This window comes from Ahaetulla prasina, chromosome 2 (assembly GCF_028640845.1).
Source record: "Ahaetulla prasina isolate Xishuangbanna chromosome 2, ASM2864084v1, whole genome shotgun sequence".
In the NCBI taxonomy this organism is placed as follows: domain Eukaryota; kingdom Metazoa; phylum Chordata; class Lepidosauria; order Squamata; family Colubridae; genus Ahaetulla; species Ahaetulla prasina.
In genome coordinates, this window is record NC_080540.1 from 23,525,720 (window position 1) to 23,542,319 (window position 16,600).

General features: G+C 42.1%; 1 protein-coding gene across 1 annotated transcript in view; it reads left to right on the forward strand.

The window, feature by feature from the left end:
• Positions 1-412: 412 nt before the first annotated feature.
• The window catches only part of DALRD3 (DALR anticodon binding domain containing 3), a 40,926-nt gene continuing 24,738 nt past the window's right edge, over positions 413-16,600 (forward strand). The window contains exon 1 of the mRNA XM_058167961.1: positions 413-683. Coding sequence (XP_058023944.1) covers positions 660-683 — 24 coding nt within the window. The 5' untranslated portion in view covers positions 413-659. The remainder of the gene's footprint in view (positions 684-16,600) is intronic.

Consider the following 16,600-nt stretch of genomic DNA (forward strand, 5'->3'; position numbering starts at 1 on the left):
GCTGCCAGCAGGGCAATTCCCTCCGAAGACCTGTCACCTCCGCCGACTCCAGCGGGCCTGTTCTTGCCAACCGGGCCCGTCCAAAGGGGCTAGTAAGCCGCCATCCGCTCCAGGAGATTCTTCCACCGTGAAGCGGAGGCATCAGATTCAGACGCTCGGCCGGCGAGAGGGGAAAACCGGGGGCCGTTGATGAGCTTTGTAATCGGAGAGAAGCGTCCGTGACTGCCGAGCCCAGGAGCTGGGCGGGCACAGCCCGGGAGCCACTTGTTGGCCAGAACTAGTTAATAGCAAAAGCGAAAGTAGCCGGGCGGGCTTGGCGGCAACGGGCCAGCCGCGACAGCACCGACGGCAGCTGCTTAGCGAAAAGCAGAAGTAAGTTAGTGCGGGGAAAAAAAAAACACACAATAGGAGGGTGGAGGGGGGGGGATTCCGGCCTGCCCCAAACAGCCCTGATTGGTCGAGATGGGCTTCCCAGGAGAGGGAAACGCGTTGATCCGCTCAGCATAAAATACCCGGGAAGGAGCGGAGCCGAAAGGCTCGGAGCGCTGCTTTTGCGCGCTTGGGTCGGCGGTAGACGCTGCAAAAAGCGAGGCCTCGCCCGGTCCCCCGCGGACTTTTGGGACCGTCCAGCAAAGCCGAGCGGGACCGCCTGTCCGGCGATGCCGCCTTCTGAAGTCGGCCAGGTGAGAGAAGGAGGGAGGGAGAGAGGGAAGGAAGGAAGGACGGAAGGAAGGAAGGAGAAGGGTCTGCAAACGGGGCAGCGGGAGAGCCGCACGTGCTCTTGGCAGGCGGGCGCGGGAGAAGCGAGACCCCCTCCAGCCTTTCCCCCCGTGACTTTTCTACCGGAGTTCGAAGCCGTTTTCCAACTCTTGCAAGGCGGCTGAGCCGGGAGGCGGAAAAGATTTGCCTGCGTCCCGGGTGTGGCCGGGTGAAGGAAGCGGAGCGTGGCCTCGAAGCAGCCAGCGCCTTCCTTGCCACCAGGGTAGGTTATTTGCTCCCCCCCCCATCATCTTGTTCAGGATTACCTCTTCTCTCCTTTTGCCCGTGGGATCCCTTTAGTAAGTGCAACGCGTGGGGAGCTTGCACCTGAGGGCTGCATCTTGATCAGGCGAGGGAAAAAAATTCCTTCTGGGCTGTGCGGGCGGGTGGTTTTTCCTGGTGCATCTGGGGCAGGGCCACGAGAGAAGAAGGACAGAAGTGTGGGAGTCGTTTATTTCTAGTTTACTCCCCATCTCGGGAGCACCAGCCCACGATTCATCATGCGCAAATATAGTAGCATTATCCTCTTTGTCTTGCCAGAAATTAGTAGGGTGATCTCAGGCAACCGATTTGCAAAATGGGAGTAATAGCAGTGGCCTTGGGAGGTTGGCTGCCCTAAAATGAATTTCATAGCATCCCCTAATTCCCAGGGCTAAAAGTATTCTAAATACAGATTTGCCTCTCAATAAGTAATAGCATTGTGCAGGAAAGCAACTCTGACTAAAATGAACTTACAGATAACTAATATATGATTGCAGCTTGAATTAAAAGGAAAAGTTGATTCAATTCAGTTTATTGGAACTGAATATACAAGTTCTTCTAGAAGTCCTTACTTTTGCTGGTTGCTTTCCATATTAAAAAATAGGAAGCTTGTTTTGACGCTCTCCTATTTATGCATCTATTTTTAAGAAAAATATATTTGGGGAGAAATAGAAGCGGGACAGTGCCTCTGCTGCTAATGTAAATTACTTTCCCCTATGCTAGGGGAAATTATCTTTTTTTTTGATGGATAGAAAGTTTGTGCCATTGAAGAGATGAAGTTTTCCCCCTTCTTGCATTTCCGTTCCAGAAAAAGCTGCTACTGGTGGTTTCATCTGTTGAAATTATGCAACTTTTAAAGACACAGTTCCTTTCAGAAATAAAGTCCTGTAGATTGGATTTCTCTTCTTGTAGTAAACTTTCCTGATGTCACATTTTGATTTTTAGGGGGGAAAAAAACCAGTGTTTAGCTGGAACCTCATTTTTAGCATCTCTGCTGGAGAAACTGCAATTTTAAAAAGGTGTGAAATTGCTGTTTTTTAAATTGGGATGCCAGATCGGTGGCATCTAGTTGGTAGGAGGTATTCACTTGTATTCTTCAGAGTCAGTGGTAGCAAATTGCCACCATCTGCACTATATAATGTCATTCTATTACATTGCTGGTTGAGGTTGTCCAGTGAGCTGAATTCTAAAGAAGACTGGATTTCTGTTTTTTTTCCCTTTCATTAACTAGGAAAAGGGATTTCATTAGATACAAGTGGATGATTTTACCTTTAGTAAACAAAAGGTGTTCTCTTTTGCATGTAGGCGAACTTGTATGGATCCTGTTGAAAAAGGAATATTCTTCTGTAGAACTAATGCCAATTCCAAGCATTTGGTGTGTAGGCTTCAGTAGCCCCTCACTGAATTAGAGAGCTTTCCAATACAAAATTACTCAGTTTAAGGTTAAACAGAAAAAATTGTCCAAATGGGCTGAGGTTTTACAGGTTTAAGAATAAAGCTGTAAGGTTTTGGTTCCGGATTTAGCCATAACTGGAAAGAAGCTATTGAAATCGGCAGCTTGTAAATTAGTCATGAATGACTTATGTCCCATTGATTTCAATAGATTTACTCTTGCTACGATTATGCCTGGATCCAGACCAATAACCACAGGCTGAATAATGATCCAGAATGATTTGTGTGTAGATTGTTTTCAGGAGTTCAGAAATAGTTTGGAGAGAATTTGGCACAAGACTGTTCCTCTTTTTAAAAAGAGGAAATTGAAGAGGTGGGTAGGAATTGTGTATGTGCTTGTTCTGTTGATACTTGTCTTTTTGTGTCTGTTTTGTTTTAAAAAAGCTTTTATGCACCACCTCCTTAAATGGGGTACGTTGGCTTTGTGAAGATTTAAAGTGCAGTTTAGAAAATCTAATATTGCTGCTATAATCTAAATTGGGACTAGTGATAAAGAAAACTGTAGGGCATTAAGGAAGACTGTTGGGTTTGTTCGGATAGGTGTTGGTTTGACTTCATTGAAACATGATGCAGAGCTCTGTTCTTTATAAAGGGATGTGGTTTTGATGTAAGTTCAGTAAATTGTCACCATATCCTTTTGAGTGGGTTACTTTCAAACTAAAAACCTTTTTAGTTTTTTCAATTGGACTTTTAAGAAGAGAGAACAGCGTTTTCTGGTTTTCTTCTTAAAACTGAAAAATGTCCATTACATACAGCATGTGCAAATCTCCACCCATATTACTAAAGGAATGTATGCAAAAAGTACCTAGGTTGAGCTTCTGTGACAGTGATTGGAAACAGTCCTACTTAATGTTACTGAACTATAGTTCCCAGCATGCCTCATTCTTGATCATACCGCTTAGAACACCTGAAGGGTCACTGCTTCCCATCTCTGCCATATAATCCTACATTGCCATTCCAAAGCAGTACTACAGTATTAGTACTTTACATCATTAACGCTGCTATTCCAGTGTTTTTAATCCCACATGCCTCCATTATCTACCTAACATGCTAAAATAGACTAAACTAAAATGAATACGGAGTGCTATAGAACAGGGGTCTCCAACCTTGGTCCCTTTAAGACTTGTGGACTTCAACTCCCAGAATTTCCTAGCCAGTATGCTGGCTGGGGAATTCTGGGCATCAACCTACATGCAGTTTAAAGTTGCTAAGGTTGAGATATACTGCTTTGGGCAGTTTAATACTGGAAGCAATGCTGAGAAATGAAGGATGGCTACTTGGATGTCTCTGCCTCCCAGTACAGGTAGTTCTTGACTTACATTCTTTTAGTTGACTGTTCAAATTTACAACAGCACTGAAAAAAGTGATTTATGACTTTTACAACCATTGCATTACAACCATATAGAGCCGTGGTGGCGCAGTGGTTAGAGTGCAGTACTGCAGGCTACTTCAGCTGACCGCTAGCTGCAGTTTGGCAGTTCAAATCTCACCGGCTCAAGGTTGACTCAGCCTTTCATCCTTCTGAGGTGGGTAAAATGAGGACCCAGATTGTTGGGGGCAATTATGCTGACTCTGTAAACTGCTTAGAGAGGGCTGTAAAAGCACTATGAAGTGGCATATAAGTCTAAGTACCATTGCAGCATCCCTGTGATCATGTGATCAAAATTTGGACACTTAACAACTGGCATGTATTTATGAAGGTTGCAGTGTCCTGAGATTATGTGATCACCTTTTGCAACCTTCTGAGAAGCAAAGTCAATGTGGAAGCCAGATTCACTTAAGAACCCTGTTAGTAACATACCAATTGCAGTGATTCACTTAACAACTGTGGCAGTTGTGGCAAGAAAGATCATAAAATGGGCCAAACTTACTTAATAATTGTCTTGCTTGACAGCAGCTCAATTGTAGGTCAAAGACTACCTGTAAAATGTGAGAAACTGAACATGCTTTCCTCAGTAGTGCTTTTCTGTAAGAAGTCCCAAAGGTGCTTTTTTTTCAAGAGGCAACTGGACTTCCTGGTTTTTCTTTGAAGACGTTTCGCTTCTCATCCAAGAAGCTTCTTCAGCTGTGAAAAAGGTGCCGGATTCATCCAGAGCTGGAGAAACTTCTTGGTTGAGAAGCAAAACATCTTCAAAGAAAAACCAGAAAGCCCAGTTGCCTCTTGAAAAAACACCTTTGGGACAAGCATGACCTGGATGACTGAGAATCTCCATAGACACTTTCTGTCAGAAGCTTGTGGATTTGGGGAGAGGGGTAGATGGGACGGGTATATCTTTTTTTATTTATGTGCTCCACGGTATTCAATAAGGCTTATTTGCCTGGACATTCCGTATCTGGCGGCAGAGGTCCTTATGGCTTTCCAGGGGGTTTGCCTGGCAACTGAGAAAAAAGGGCTCCAAAGTAGTAGGTTGGTTGTATTATCCATCATACTTCTGAAATTAGAAGGGGGGAGGGCTGAGAATCCTGTAACAACTCTCCTAAGCAGTTAGGAATGTCACTCATTGCTTGTGCCGTTGATACAGCTGCCAAGCAAGTAGTGTGAAGCATGTCGCAGTCAGCCCAAGGCTTTTTTTATAGCACAGTCTCAGGTGGAACCATCTTAGATAGTTTGGAGTGAAGGAGTAGAGTAGAGTAGAATTAGAATAGAATAGAATAGAATAGAATAGAATAGAATAGAATAGAATAGAATAGAATAGAATAGAATAGAATAGAATAACAGAGTTGGAAGGGACCTTGGAGGTCTTCTAATTCAGGGGTCTCCAACCTTAGTAACTTTAAGGCTTGTGGACTTAAATTCCCAAAGTTCTGGGAAAAAGACTCTGGGAGCTGAAGTCCACAAGTCTTAAAGGGACCAAGATTGGAGACCCCTGTTCTAGTCCAACCCCCTGCTTAGGCAGGAAACCCTACACCACTTCAGACAAATGGTTATCCAACATCTTCTTAAAAACTTCCAGTGTTGGAGCATTCACAACTTCTGCAAGCAAGTTATTCCACTGAATTGTTCTAACAGTCAGGAAATTTCTCCTTAGTTCTAAGTTGTTTCTCTCCTTGATTAGTTTCCACCCATTGCTTCTTGTCCTGCCCTCAGGTGATTTGGTGAATAGCTTGACTCCCTCTTCTTTCATGTCCCTGAGATATTGGATCTCTGCTATCATGTCTCCTTTAGTCCTTTTCATTAAACTAGACATACCCAGTTCCAACAACTGTTCTTCATATGTTTTAGCTTTCAGTCCCCTAATCATCTTTGTTGCTCTTCTCTGAGCACTTTCTAGAGTCTCAATGTCTTTTTTCCATCATGGTGACTAAAACTGGATTGAGTTTACAGATTGGAGGGATGGGTGGAAATAACCAGGCAAAGGTGGAAAATTATGGCCATCCAGAACTTAATGAAATACTGCGTCCATGCTGGCTGGTGCGGTTGGTAATTCAGCAATATATAGTTTCCCTAATCCTGGTGGTACTTAGATCCTTTCAAGGGTACTGTGCCTTTAAGAGTTACTCAGAAAGGTGGCATCAGCTTTTACTCCTTTTGTTATTGGAGCTTCAGGAATTTGTGGAATAGAAAATTTGTGGAATAGAAAATCCTTGGCTCCCAGAAAATATTTCTTGGAGCCAAGGATTTGGCTGCTGTTAGTGGTCCATTCCCCCAAAGCCAATATTTTTTCCTTCATTGAGGTCCTTCTCCCTGGTCCTCCATGTCAACCGTTCTCATTGTTCCCATGGGAGCCTCTTCCCCTGAAGGTTCTCTTCGTTTCTTATTTCCTGGCTACTAATAATACAATGGGTACATCTGCTCTGCAAGAGAAAGGGTTACAAGGAAGTTGAATAGCAATAAAAGATTTGAAATATGACCCAGGTAAATCCACTTGGCTGCACCCCAGAGAATATAATAGCTCTGGGGAACTTGGTGGCAACAGGCAGGAGGAAGATCATGGATACAAGGGAAGACTCCCCCACCCACTTCCAAGTTCGATCTTTTTTCTTTTCTTTTTGTTTAACATTTTTATTGGGTTATAAAATAAAATAAGATACAAAATACAAAAGTAAATAGGAAAACAATGGGGAGGAAGAGAGGGAAGAGAAGCAAGGAAGGATAAGAAAAAAAGAAAGAAAAAGGAACATTGACTTCCGACACTCTCTGTTGTAGTAAAATAAGGCGTTAACATCAAATCACAGCTTTTTGTTTTTTCATAATTATATGAACAAGTCATTTCTATAAAGATCTGTCAATCTAATTGGTAAAATCCAAAATCAAAGTTTCATTCTTTTCCACTTCAAGCGCAAAGTTGAGAAGTGATCTCCATGTGGAAACAAAAGTACTTCTATTCTTTCCTTTAGTCAAAAATTCAAAATAGTCCATTTTGCCATTTCTGCCAACTCTCAACTTCTGCAACCATTCGTCCATAGTAGGAATCAAAGTGTCCTTGCATACAATAAATAGTCATGCTCACAGGTGAAATCCAGCAGGTTCTAGAGAACCGGTAGCGAAAATTTTGAGCAGTTCGGAGAACTAGCAAATACCACCTCTGGCTGGTCCCAGAGTGGGGTGGGAATGGAGATTTTGCAGTATCCTTCCCCCAGGAGTGGGGAGGAAATGGGGATTTTACAGTATCCTTCCCCTAGAGTGGGGTGGGAATGGAGAGTTTGCAGTATTCTTCCCCTGCCAAGCCACGTTCACCAAGCCGCACCATGCCCACCAAGCCACGCCCACAGAACCGGTAGTAAAAAAATTTGGATTTCACCTGGTCTTTTTCCATTAGACTCAAAAGGAAAAGTTCTGGTTTCATCTTTATCTCCATTTTCAAAATTTTCTGTATTAAATATGAATCATATTCCATTTTTTCCCCTTTATTACAGGTCCACTATAGACAATAAATAGTTCCTTCTTTAGTTTTATACTTCCAACATTCATTTGACGTACCTTTATACATCTTAGATAACTGGTGTTAAATTCAAATGATAGATCATCTTATAAAAGTTTTCTTTTAGATTATAATTTAATGTAAATTTTAAACCCTTCGTCCACATATTTTCAAGCATCACGTTATATCCAAAATTCCTTGCCCACTGAATCATACAATGTTCTACATTCTAACATCAATGTGAAAAAGAGATTTTGGGGGGGGGGCGGAGAAGTAATCGACCCCAAAAAGGTTTTGCAGCAAGAATGGATTGTGGCCATGGAAAAGTCCTGTTCTGCTTGCAGAGCAGTTATCAAGTTGCTTGTGCGAGTGATGTTGGAATAGATCTCTGGTTTGCAAACATTTCTCTCCCGTCATTCAATATTAGCAACATTTCCAAACAAGTCTTGTGAGCTGTTCTTGGTACGCTTTCAGGCAGAAACCTTTCAGCACACCTGGTGCTTTCAATCTACAGGTGGCTTGGGCATCTTATAACGACACCTGAAAGAGAATATGTTGCACCACACTGTTTAATTAGCTGGTGAAAATCATTGCAACAGGATGGGTTATGGTCAGTTGGCTCAGATAGCTTTGGAAGATTTGACCAATGTATGCCTCAAATCTACCAGAGCCTGTTTGCAATTGTCCTAATAACTTTCTGGATCAGAGATAGTAATAACACTTAGACTTATATACTGCTTCACAGTGTTTTACGAGCCTCTAAGTGGTTTAGAGAGTCAGCATATTACCCCCAACTATCTGGGTTCTCATTTTACCGATCTCGGAAGGATGGAAGGCTGAGTCAACCTTGAGCCTGGTGATATTTGAATTGCTAAATTGCAGGCAGTCGGCAGTCAGCAGAAGTAGCCTCTAGTACTGCACTCTCAGCACTGCGCCATTGCTGCTCAGAGTTAATCAATTTTGAAATAGCAGCAGCAGAAGCCTATGGCTTTCCCAACCCATTTTCTGGTTCCTGGATTTCCAGGAATAACACTTTTTGATGGTACCAGAGCACACCTACCATTCCTAATTTACTTAATCCAAATCAACTAGCAGTCACAGTGGAAATGGTCCCAGCCATCTTGTTTTGACGACGAGGAGATAGATGGCCGATGTGAAAAGGGGATAAAGCTTCAGTCGTGTAGTTGTGGCTCCCTTTTTAGCTTTTTCAATTCAGCCAAGATCTTAATCCAGCATTTTGTTTCCTACAGAGGCCAACGACCTGCCTCGGGTTCCTATCCAGGAGGTGGAAGCATAGACCTCTCCTGATATCGCTCTTGGCAACTGGAACTTAGAGGCAAGCTGCCCCCAACTGGAAAGTAACACTGAGTCCTCAAGATTAACAGAGCTAATGAAATGTGTCTTGTCATGAATTTGTCCTACTTCTATGTGGCCATCCCTGTTGCCGGTCATCATGACATCTTGTGGTAATGAATCCATGACGCACTGTGTGAAGATAAAGGTCTGAACCTTGAAAAGCAAGAGATAAGAGTCTTCAGAGGGACCCGAATCCAGCTGCTGAGACTTTGAGATGGGTTTATTGACCTTCATTGGGGTTCGTCTACTTGCAGGATTTAAGTATGCAGTGTTACTGTCACTAAAATAATCTTCCTGCCTTTGGTGTGTCATCCGCGTTGCTGTCCTCTGTGGGGTTCACAGTGTGCAGCTATGTCTCTCCAGCCACAGAATTTACCTCCTCCTATTTTGCTTTTGATCAGTTACCAGCTTCTGCAAAGGTTTAAGAATGGGCAACGGAATCCCAAAAGCAGCTGTTTTGCTCTGTTTTCCAGCTGCACTTGGATTCCGTTCCTTGCTCTTTTGCCCACTTCTCCAGGATTTCATTCATTCTCTTCTGTAACTTATAGTGTAGCAAACTGTTTGGGAACCACTGGAAGAAACAAGAACTTAAAAAATAATAATTCTGTTCAATAATGAGAATTAAAAACTTGCTATTTTTTTAAAATGACAGGCAATAAATTCAAGATACACCAAAAAAAGTTTGAGCTGGCTACCCAAGAGTAACGGATGCCATAGGATTATTTGTTCAATGGTAACAAATTAGACCTTGATTTAAAGAGACTGGCGGTTTTTAAACCAGCTAAATATCAAGGAGGAAGTAAATGTTGGGTACAAGCAGGAAACAACAACAACAGTAGTAGTAGTAATAAAAAATGTTTTCCTGCTGGTTAATTTAATTTCGGGAATAATCTGAAAGGTGAATTTTGCAGCTGTTCCTTCATGAGATGTGCAGTCAACTTAAGGAATTAATTTCAAAGCCGTTGCTATTGAGGGTGGCCTTCCCTACATGTGTTAGGACTGCAATTCTTAGCTATTTGGAGAGAAGATAATCTTTGCCTTATAACCAAATAGGGGACAATTAGCCTCTCACTGGCAATTCCCCAGGATGGAGGAACTTATTTAAAAGCCAAAGCCTCGCTTGATTGGGGGTGGCTATCCTGTTGCACAGGGCCTTGTGGACTCGCCACAGTCTGTTGTTGACATTTAGTCTAAAAACTGCTTTGTTTAGCAACAACAATCCCAGTCCAGATCATTAAATGAGGACTACCTGTACTTCCAATGGAGTATTAGTGAAAGAATGTCCTTTCTGGTGAAGGTGGGAGCTTCGATAGGAGGTGAAAGGGGAGCAGGCTGAGTGTGGTACTGTTGATAACTCTTGAGTTATAGCATTGTGTGTGTTTGTGGAGGAGGAACTCCTTCGGGTTTCCTCATACTTTTCTGTGCAGTGGTGATAAAAAGCTATTTCCTGGACAGAAGTCAGTAGAACTGGGCCTGCAGATGTTGCAGTAAGCCCAGAGTTTCCCTTTACAAAATGGCAAGGTAAAATGAGCAAGATGTACTGAAGCAGGCATGAATTTTCCCAAGTTCAGACAAAGCAGAATAATGAGTTTGGAAATGGCCTGCCCGAGTGGGCCGAGTGTCTGGGATGATGGTATTTATTTTATTTGTCTTTTCTTGGCCTTAGAAACTGTGCCAGATCAGATCTAGTTACTCTAAAGAATAGCTGGACAAGGCTAGACTCTGAAGTGTGCGCGAAGGGTGGGGGGGGGAAGAAAGGAAGGTAGGTAATGGTAAACCACTTTCAGATTGCTGCCAGGAAAACAATGTGAATGTGATCGCATAATCAAGGGATTGGGGGTTATTGATTAATTATTTCTAGTTAATCTCCAAAATAATCTGAAAGATGGTTTTTGCTGCATCAGGAGGGGTCAGTCTGGATTTGGATACCTCAGAAGATGCCTTATGCTCATGGTGAGGTGAAGGGAGTTCCTTCAACGTGACTTTGTTTTATTTATTTGTCCAATTTCTATAGCCTCCCTTCACACCAAATAAGTGACAACAAAGCTAATCAGTCAATAAATACCTAAAACCATTACCATTATTAAAAACACATTAAAGCCATAAGAAAACCTATAAAAAGAGAGCATAAGGCTCTACTCTCACTATTTAAAATTTTTAGGCCATTAATCGAATCAGTTTTTTATATTGTTTTTAATTTGTATTATATGTATTTGTTTTTACTGGCTGTGAACCGCCCTGAGTCCTTCGGGAGAAGGGCGGTATACAAATATAATAAATAAATAACAAAATATAACACACCTCCCTTGGAGGAATGGAGAGGCGCAAAACTAGGAGATGGGAAGATGCTTTCGATTGTGCCAATTTGTTGTACAAAAGTGTCCTCATCAAAGTGTGCTTTACTTAGAGGTGGGATTCAGCCGGTTCTAGCCCGTTTGGACGAACCGGTAGTGGCAACTGTGGGAGGCCCCGCCCACCCGCCCTGACATAATGCATGGGTACTGCGCATGCATGTGCACGCACTCACATTTCCAAACCAGTAGGAAGGTAAGTGAATCCCACCTCTGTCTTTACTTTACAAAAAAAAAAAATTGTGTAGGGATACATTTATTTTTCTTCATGATCAGAAATGAAGCCAGATGGCTCTACTCTGCCAAAAGAAGACTAACGTCCTCTTTTTCCACCGTCCTGAGCCTCTTGTCCAAATCTGAGCCCTTCCGGGATACATTTAATTTTTCAATAAAGGGGGTTATATCCTTAAAAGTGCTACTGTTTCCTGCATCCTTATAAAGGAAGAAAAACTCTTGTACCCAATATCCCCATGTTAACAAAAACTTGATGAGAGTTCTATAACAAGGGAATCCTCGACTTACGACTGGTCACCTAATGACCATTCAAAGTTACGATGGCCCTCCGCAGGGCTACTTACAGCCCAGTTTGAAAATTCTGACTCCCAGTCATGTGATCATATTTTGGGTTGCTTGGTAACTGGGCAAAATTTAGAGCTGTTTGCAGCCCCCTGTCATGTGATCATAATTTACAATGTTTTGCAAGAACTGGTGTTTATTTCTGCTTTCCAGCAAAGAAAAAAAAAGGTCCATTGGGTGCAAAGGGTTCGCTTAATGGCTTCCAGGTTCACTTAACAGCTGTCACGAAAGAGATGGTAAAATCAGGCATAGTCACGTGGTGACTCAAGTACCAGCATGAGTTATGATCGTAATTCTGGGTTCAATTACGATCATAGGTCCAGGGCTACCTGTACCTCTCTCTACCCATTATTTCGTCTCTCTAGCTTGCATCATAAATAGTTATGGATTCTTGTTCTGGAATAAAAGAGATCGTGGCGTCTCTAGATTTTGCTGAACGACAGTTCTCCATAAGGTTGATAGGCTGTTGTGAGGATTTTTTTGTTTTTTTTTTGTTCACATTTATATCCCGCCCTTCTCCGAAGACTCAGGGCGGCTTACAGTGTATAAGGCAATAGTCTCATTCTATTTGTATATTTTTACAAAGTCAACTTATTGCCCCCCCAACAATCTGGGTCCTCATTTTACCTACCTTATAAAGGATGGAAGGCTGAGTCAACCTTGGGCCGGGCTTGAACCTGCAGTAATTGCAGGCTACTGTGTTCTAATAACAGGCTGTAACAGCCTGAGCTATTCCGGCCCTGTTTGACTTCTTTCTACTCCTTCTACAGAGTCAGCAGGAGAATGGCTTACCAAAATGGGGAAAACCCAGTGCTTGTTCCTAAGATATTGTGACGAGAAGGAATCCCGAGTGTAGAAATTTCTTCAGGGATGCACTCTGATTATTTCTTCTTCATGGATGGCATTTGAACTTTTTTTTTTCTTCCCCAAATAAATTCAGATGATCCTAAAGAAAAACAAAGAAAGTCCAGTTGCCTCTTGAAAAAGCACCTTGAAAAGGGGCCTCTGTGGCTCAGACTGCTAATGCAGTCTGTTATTAACAGCAGCTGCCTGCAATTACTGCAGGTTCTAGTCCCACCAGGCCCAAGGTTGACTCAGCCTTCCATCCTTTATAAGGTAGGTAAAATGAGGACCCAGATTGTTGGGGGCAATAAGTTGACTTTGTATATAAATATACAAATAGAATGAAGGCTATTGCTAACATAGTGTAAGCCGCCCTGAGTCTTCAGAGAAGGGCGGGATATAAATGCAAAAACATAACAAAACACCATGACCTGGATGACTGAGAATCTCCATAGACAAATGAGATAAAACTGTATCTCCCGAAAATGGAAGGCATTTCTTCCCTTGTAGGGTGGGGGATCAGAAGGTATAGACCCCAGGTCAAACTCAAGGCCCGGGGGCTGGATGTGGCCCGCGGGGTGCTTAGATCCGGCCTGCAAGGCTGTCCTTGAAAGAGCAAAGGATAGGCCTGAGTTGCCTCTGCCAGCAAAAATTTCCATTTTCCCTGGCAGAGGTTTCAGGAGGCCATCACAGCTGAAAATGGAGCTCGGGAGCCCATTTTTGTTGGCAGAGTGTTCGGGCCACTACAGGCACCCCCGACACAAGTAATGTCAAGCTGGCCATGTCCACCCTAGCCCCCGAGGTCAGACACAACCCTGATGCGGCCCTCAAATGAAATCGAGTTTGACACCCCTAGTATAGACTGAAAGGCCCCTGGGGCAAACTAGCCCAATGGGAACTGGAAGGAGGGGGGTTGTTTTTTTAATTCAAACTTTGACTGTGTTGTCATTAAATCAGATTAATGATAAGGTATATGCTTCAGATTAGCCTTGTTGAGTTTGGCGTCCTCCAAATGGATTGAATGCTATCTCCCTGGCTGTAAAATGAGGTCTGATACCTCTGGAGGACATTAAATTGGGGTAAGTAGCCTCGAAGCCCCCTTTTTTTTAAATGGATGATTTGTTGGGCTTGTCGAGTCAATTTACAAGAGACATCATTGCAACAGATACAGAATGGTTTTTCAGTGTCTGCCTCTTCATTTTGACATATTTCACTAGTGTTGCTTCTCTTCTTAGGAATAGGTAGATAAGGCAAAAAGCAGGAAGAGGGATGCATGCATGTGGGAACACCTCCATCGTGGATCAGATACCTAGATGCTCAGGTCTGGAGGAAGATTTCGGGAGAGAGAAATTGCCAAGGAATGACACGATCACTCCCGCTGAGCGAGTGGACACAGAGCCACGGGGTTGTCGTGTCTGTCCTGAGCTTTTTCCAAGATCCCAGATGAGCCCATGAAAGGGACTGGAAGCATCTGCACTTGTGTGATGCTATTTGTGTCTGGTCTCTCGTTTACAGTAGACTAACTGGGAGTTAGTTATCTGTTGTGTTCAGATGACACTCAGTTAGTTAATCCAGTTGCTTGTTTGTATACTACCCTGAACCATGCACCAATAAATTGCATTTTAGCCAAATGTGTGAATAGAGTCATCATAACCATCTAGATACAATTTTCCTTACAGTCATTTTCATATTGATGATTTTTAACATCTTCCAGTGTTACAGGTAGTCCTTGACTTAACGTTCATTGAACAATCATTTGAAGTTAAAATGGTGTTGAAAAAAGAAACTTAGAACCCATTCTCAAAATTACAATCATCACATCACCCCTGTGATCACAATTGCAATTTGGGTGCTTGGTAACCACTGTGCTTTTATGATAGATGCAGTGTCCAGCGGTCATATTATGATTGGTAACCTTCCCAACTTCCAATAAGCAAGATCAATGGGAAACTGGATTTGCTTAATGACCACATGCTTTACTTAACGACATGGGTTTTTTTAATAATTAGTACATCATTATAGCATTAAATGATAGCATAAATCATTATTTTGAAAGAGCCTCAATTGCATAATGTTACACAATAAGGAAAATAGAAGCAAAAACCTTAGAGTTTTACCACTTTGGATATCATGCTCAAGGCAAATTTCTAGTTCTTTTCATCAGAAAATATAATTGCGGTCTACCCAATATTTCATTGATTTAAAAACAAAAATATTATAAACAATTAAGTGGGTGGGGGAATAAAGTGGTTAAATATTTGATCAAATCTATCCAGGTTTTCCAATTTATTCTGACTGGCTTATATAAACAGGCCAAAATGGGAATTATCTTGTAACATTATTGTTTGCTAATAAAATATTTGTCTTAAAGGGTAAGCATTGATTTTTTAGGTTTGCATATGGGAGTGGGAAAGCAAACTTTTTCTAAATGGCAGATGATGGACACTTATAAATAAATAAAATGGTCCAGGTCCTCCATGTTTCTGAAATCACAAAGAAAAATTATAAACAGAAATTCCTGTTCTGCTAGCTTCAAGATGCATTGAATGTCAACATCCATCAGTTTCATATTTTGACCATGCCAGACAAATGGTAAGTAACCATGCAATGCTGTCTGTTACCCAATTACGAGTATTGGTAAAATTACCCCAAAATTATTTGCTTTGTTGGTTTCCCAGAAAGGATTCAAGTTTGAGGCCATTATCCAGCTTTGTCTTTTTACTGGAAAAAATGGCAGAGTGAGTTTTGTGGATAAAATAATATGCATGCTTCTTGGCTGCCACATTCCCATAACAGCTATCTATATCAGTACCTCCAATCTTAAATCCTGATTTAGAACCCATTTTTATGGGGCCAGATTTGGCTATGAACCAATTGCATTTTTTCCCAGGGTATTATAGTCCTGGTGGTTCAACCCTTCCATTGTGCAAATGGTAACAGTAGCTAAGGAGGCAGATGCTGAGGATGGACTAAAGAATGGTAGTGATTGGGCAGAAGAGAGAAGCAACATCATGTTGAAAGAGTCTTGGCTTGTCAGTCTGCTGCCATCTTATCTATCCAATGCAGGGGTGAAATCTAAAAATTTTCCCTACCGGTTCTGTGGGCGTGGCTTGGTGGTCAGATAACGGTGGGCGTGGCCAATAACAATAAATAATAAAAATAATAAAGTATACAAAACAATAAGTGGTACCAAAAACCATCTTTCACACTTTACACACACACAACACAACACAACTGACACACAATGTAACTTCACACAAAATGGCCCTTGCAACAAGCAGGAGGAACCTCAGCCACAAAAAGCTCAAAAACCAACTTTCACACTTTACACACACACAATACAACTGATACACACACACAAAATGCCACATACAGCTTTGTGAGATTTTGTGTGTTTGTGTAGTTAGAGTGAAACACTACAGAAACACACCAAATCTCAGAAAGCTGCACAAATATTTTATTTTATTTTATTTTATTTATATATTTTCAGTTCAGGGGTCTCCAACTTTAGGAACTTTAAGGTTTGTGGAATTCAATTCCCAGAGTTCCTCAGCCAGCAAAGCCAGCCAGCATTAGTTGCTTGCTGAGGAAATAGCTAGAAACTGATTTTGTCTGGTGCTGAAAGTGAAACTGCTCTTTTCAGGCTGGGAAAGTCATGCATTAGATCAGTAATCACATACGTGCCTTAGAATCTCTTAAAAGGAAGTTTTCTACTTGTAGAAAACATGTTTTTTAAGGTTCTGCTGATGAGGAACTCAGGTGAGATTGCCAGAGGAGCCTTTAAATTTTTTTTTTTAAAGTTTAAAGGCTCTGCAGATCTCAGCTGAGGGACGGGATCCTCAAAGGCTTTTTTTACTTTTAAAGGCATGTTTTCGGCTGAAGAAAAACTGCTTTTAAAAGTAAAAAAAAACAAACCCTCTGCTGATGGGGCCAGGGATTTTTGCCACCAGTTCTCCGAACCGGCAGCTGCCGTCGCTACCAGATTTGGCGAGCTGGTCCGAACCGGGAACATTTCACCCCTGATCCAATGGTTTAGATCAGGGGTCTCCAACCTTGGCAACTTTAAGACTTGTGGACTTCAGCTCCCAGAATTCCTCAGCCAGCTTTACTTAAAGTCTTAAAGTTGCTAAGGTTGGAGAT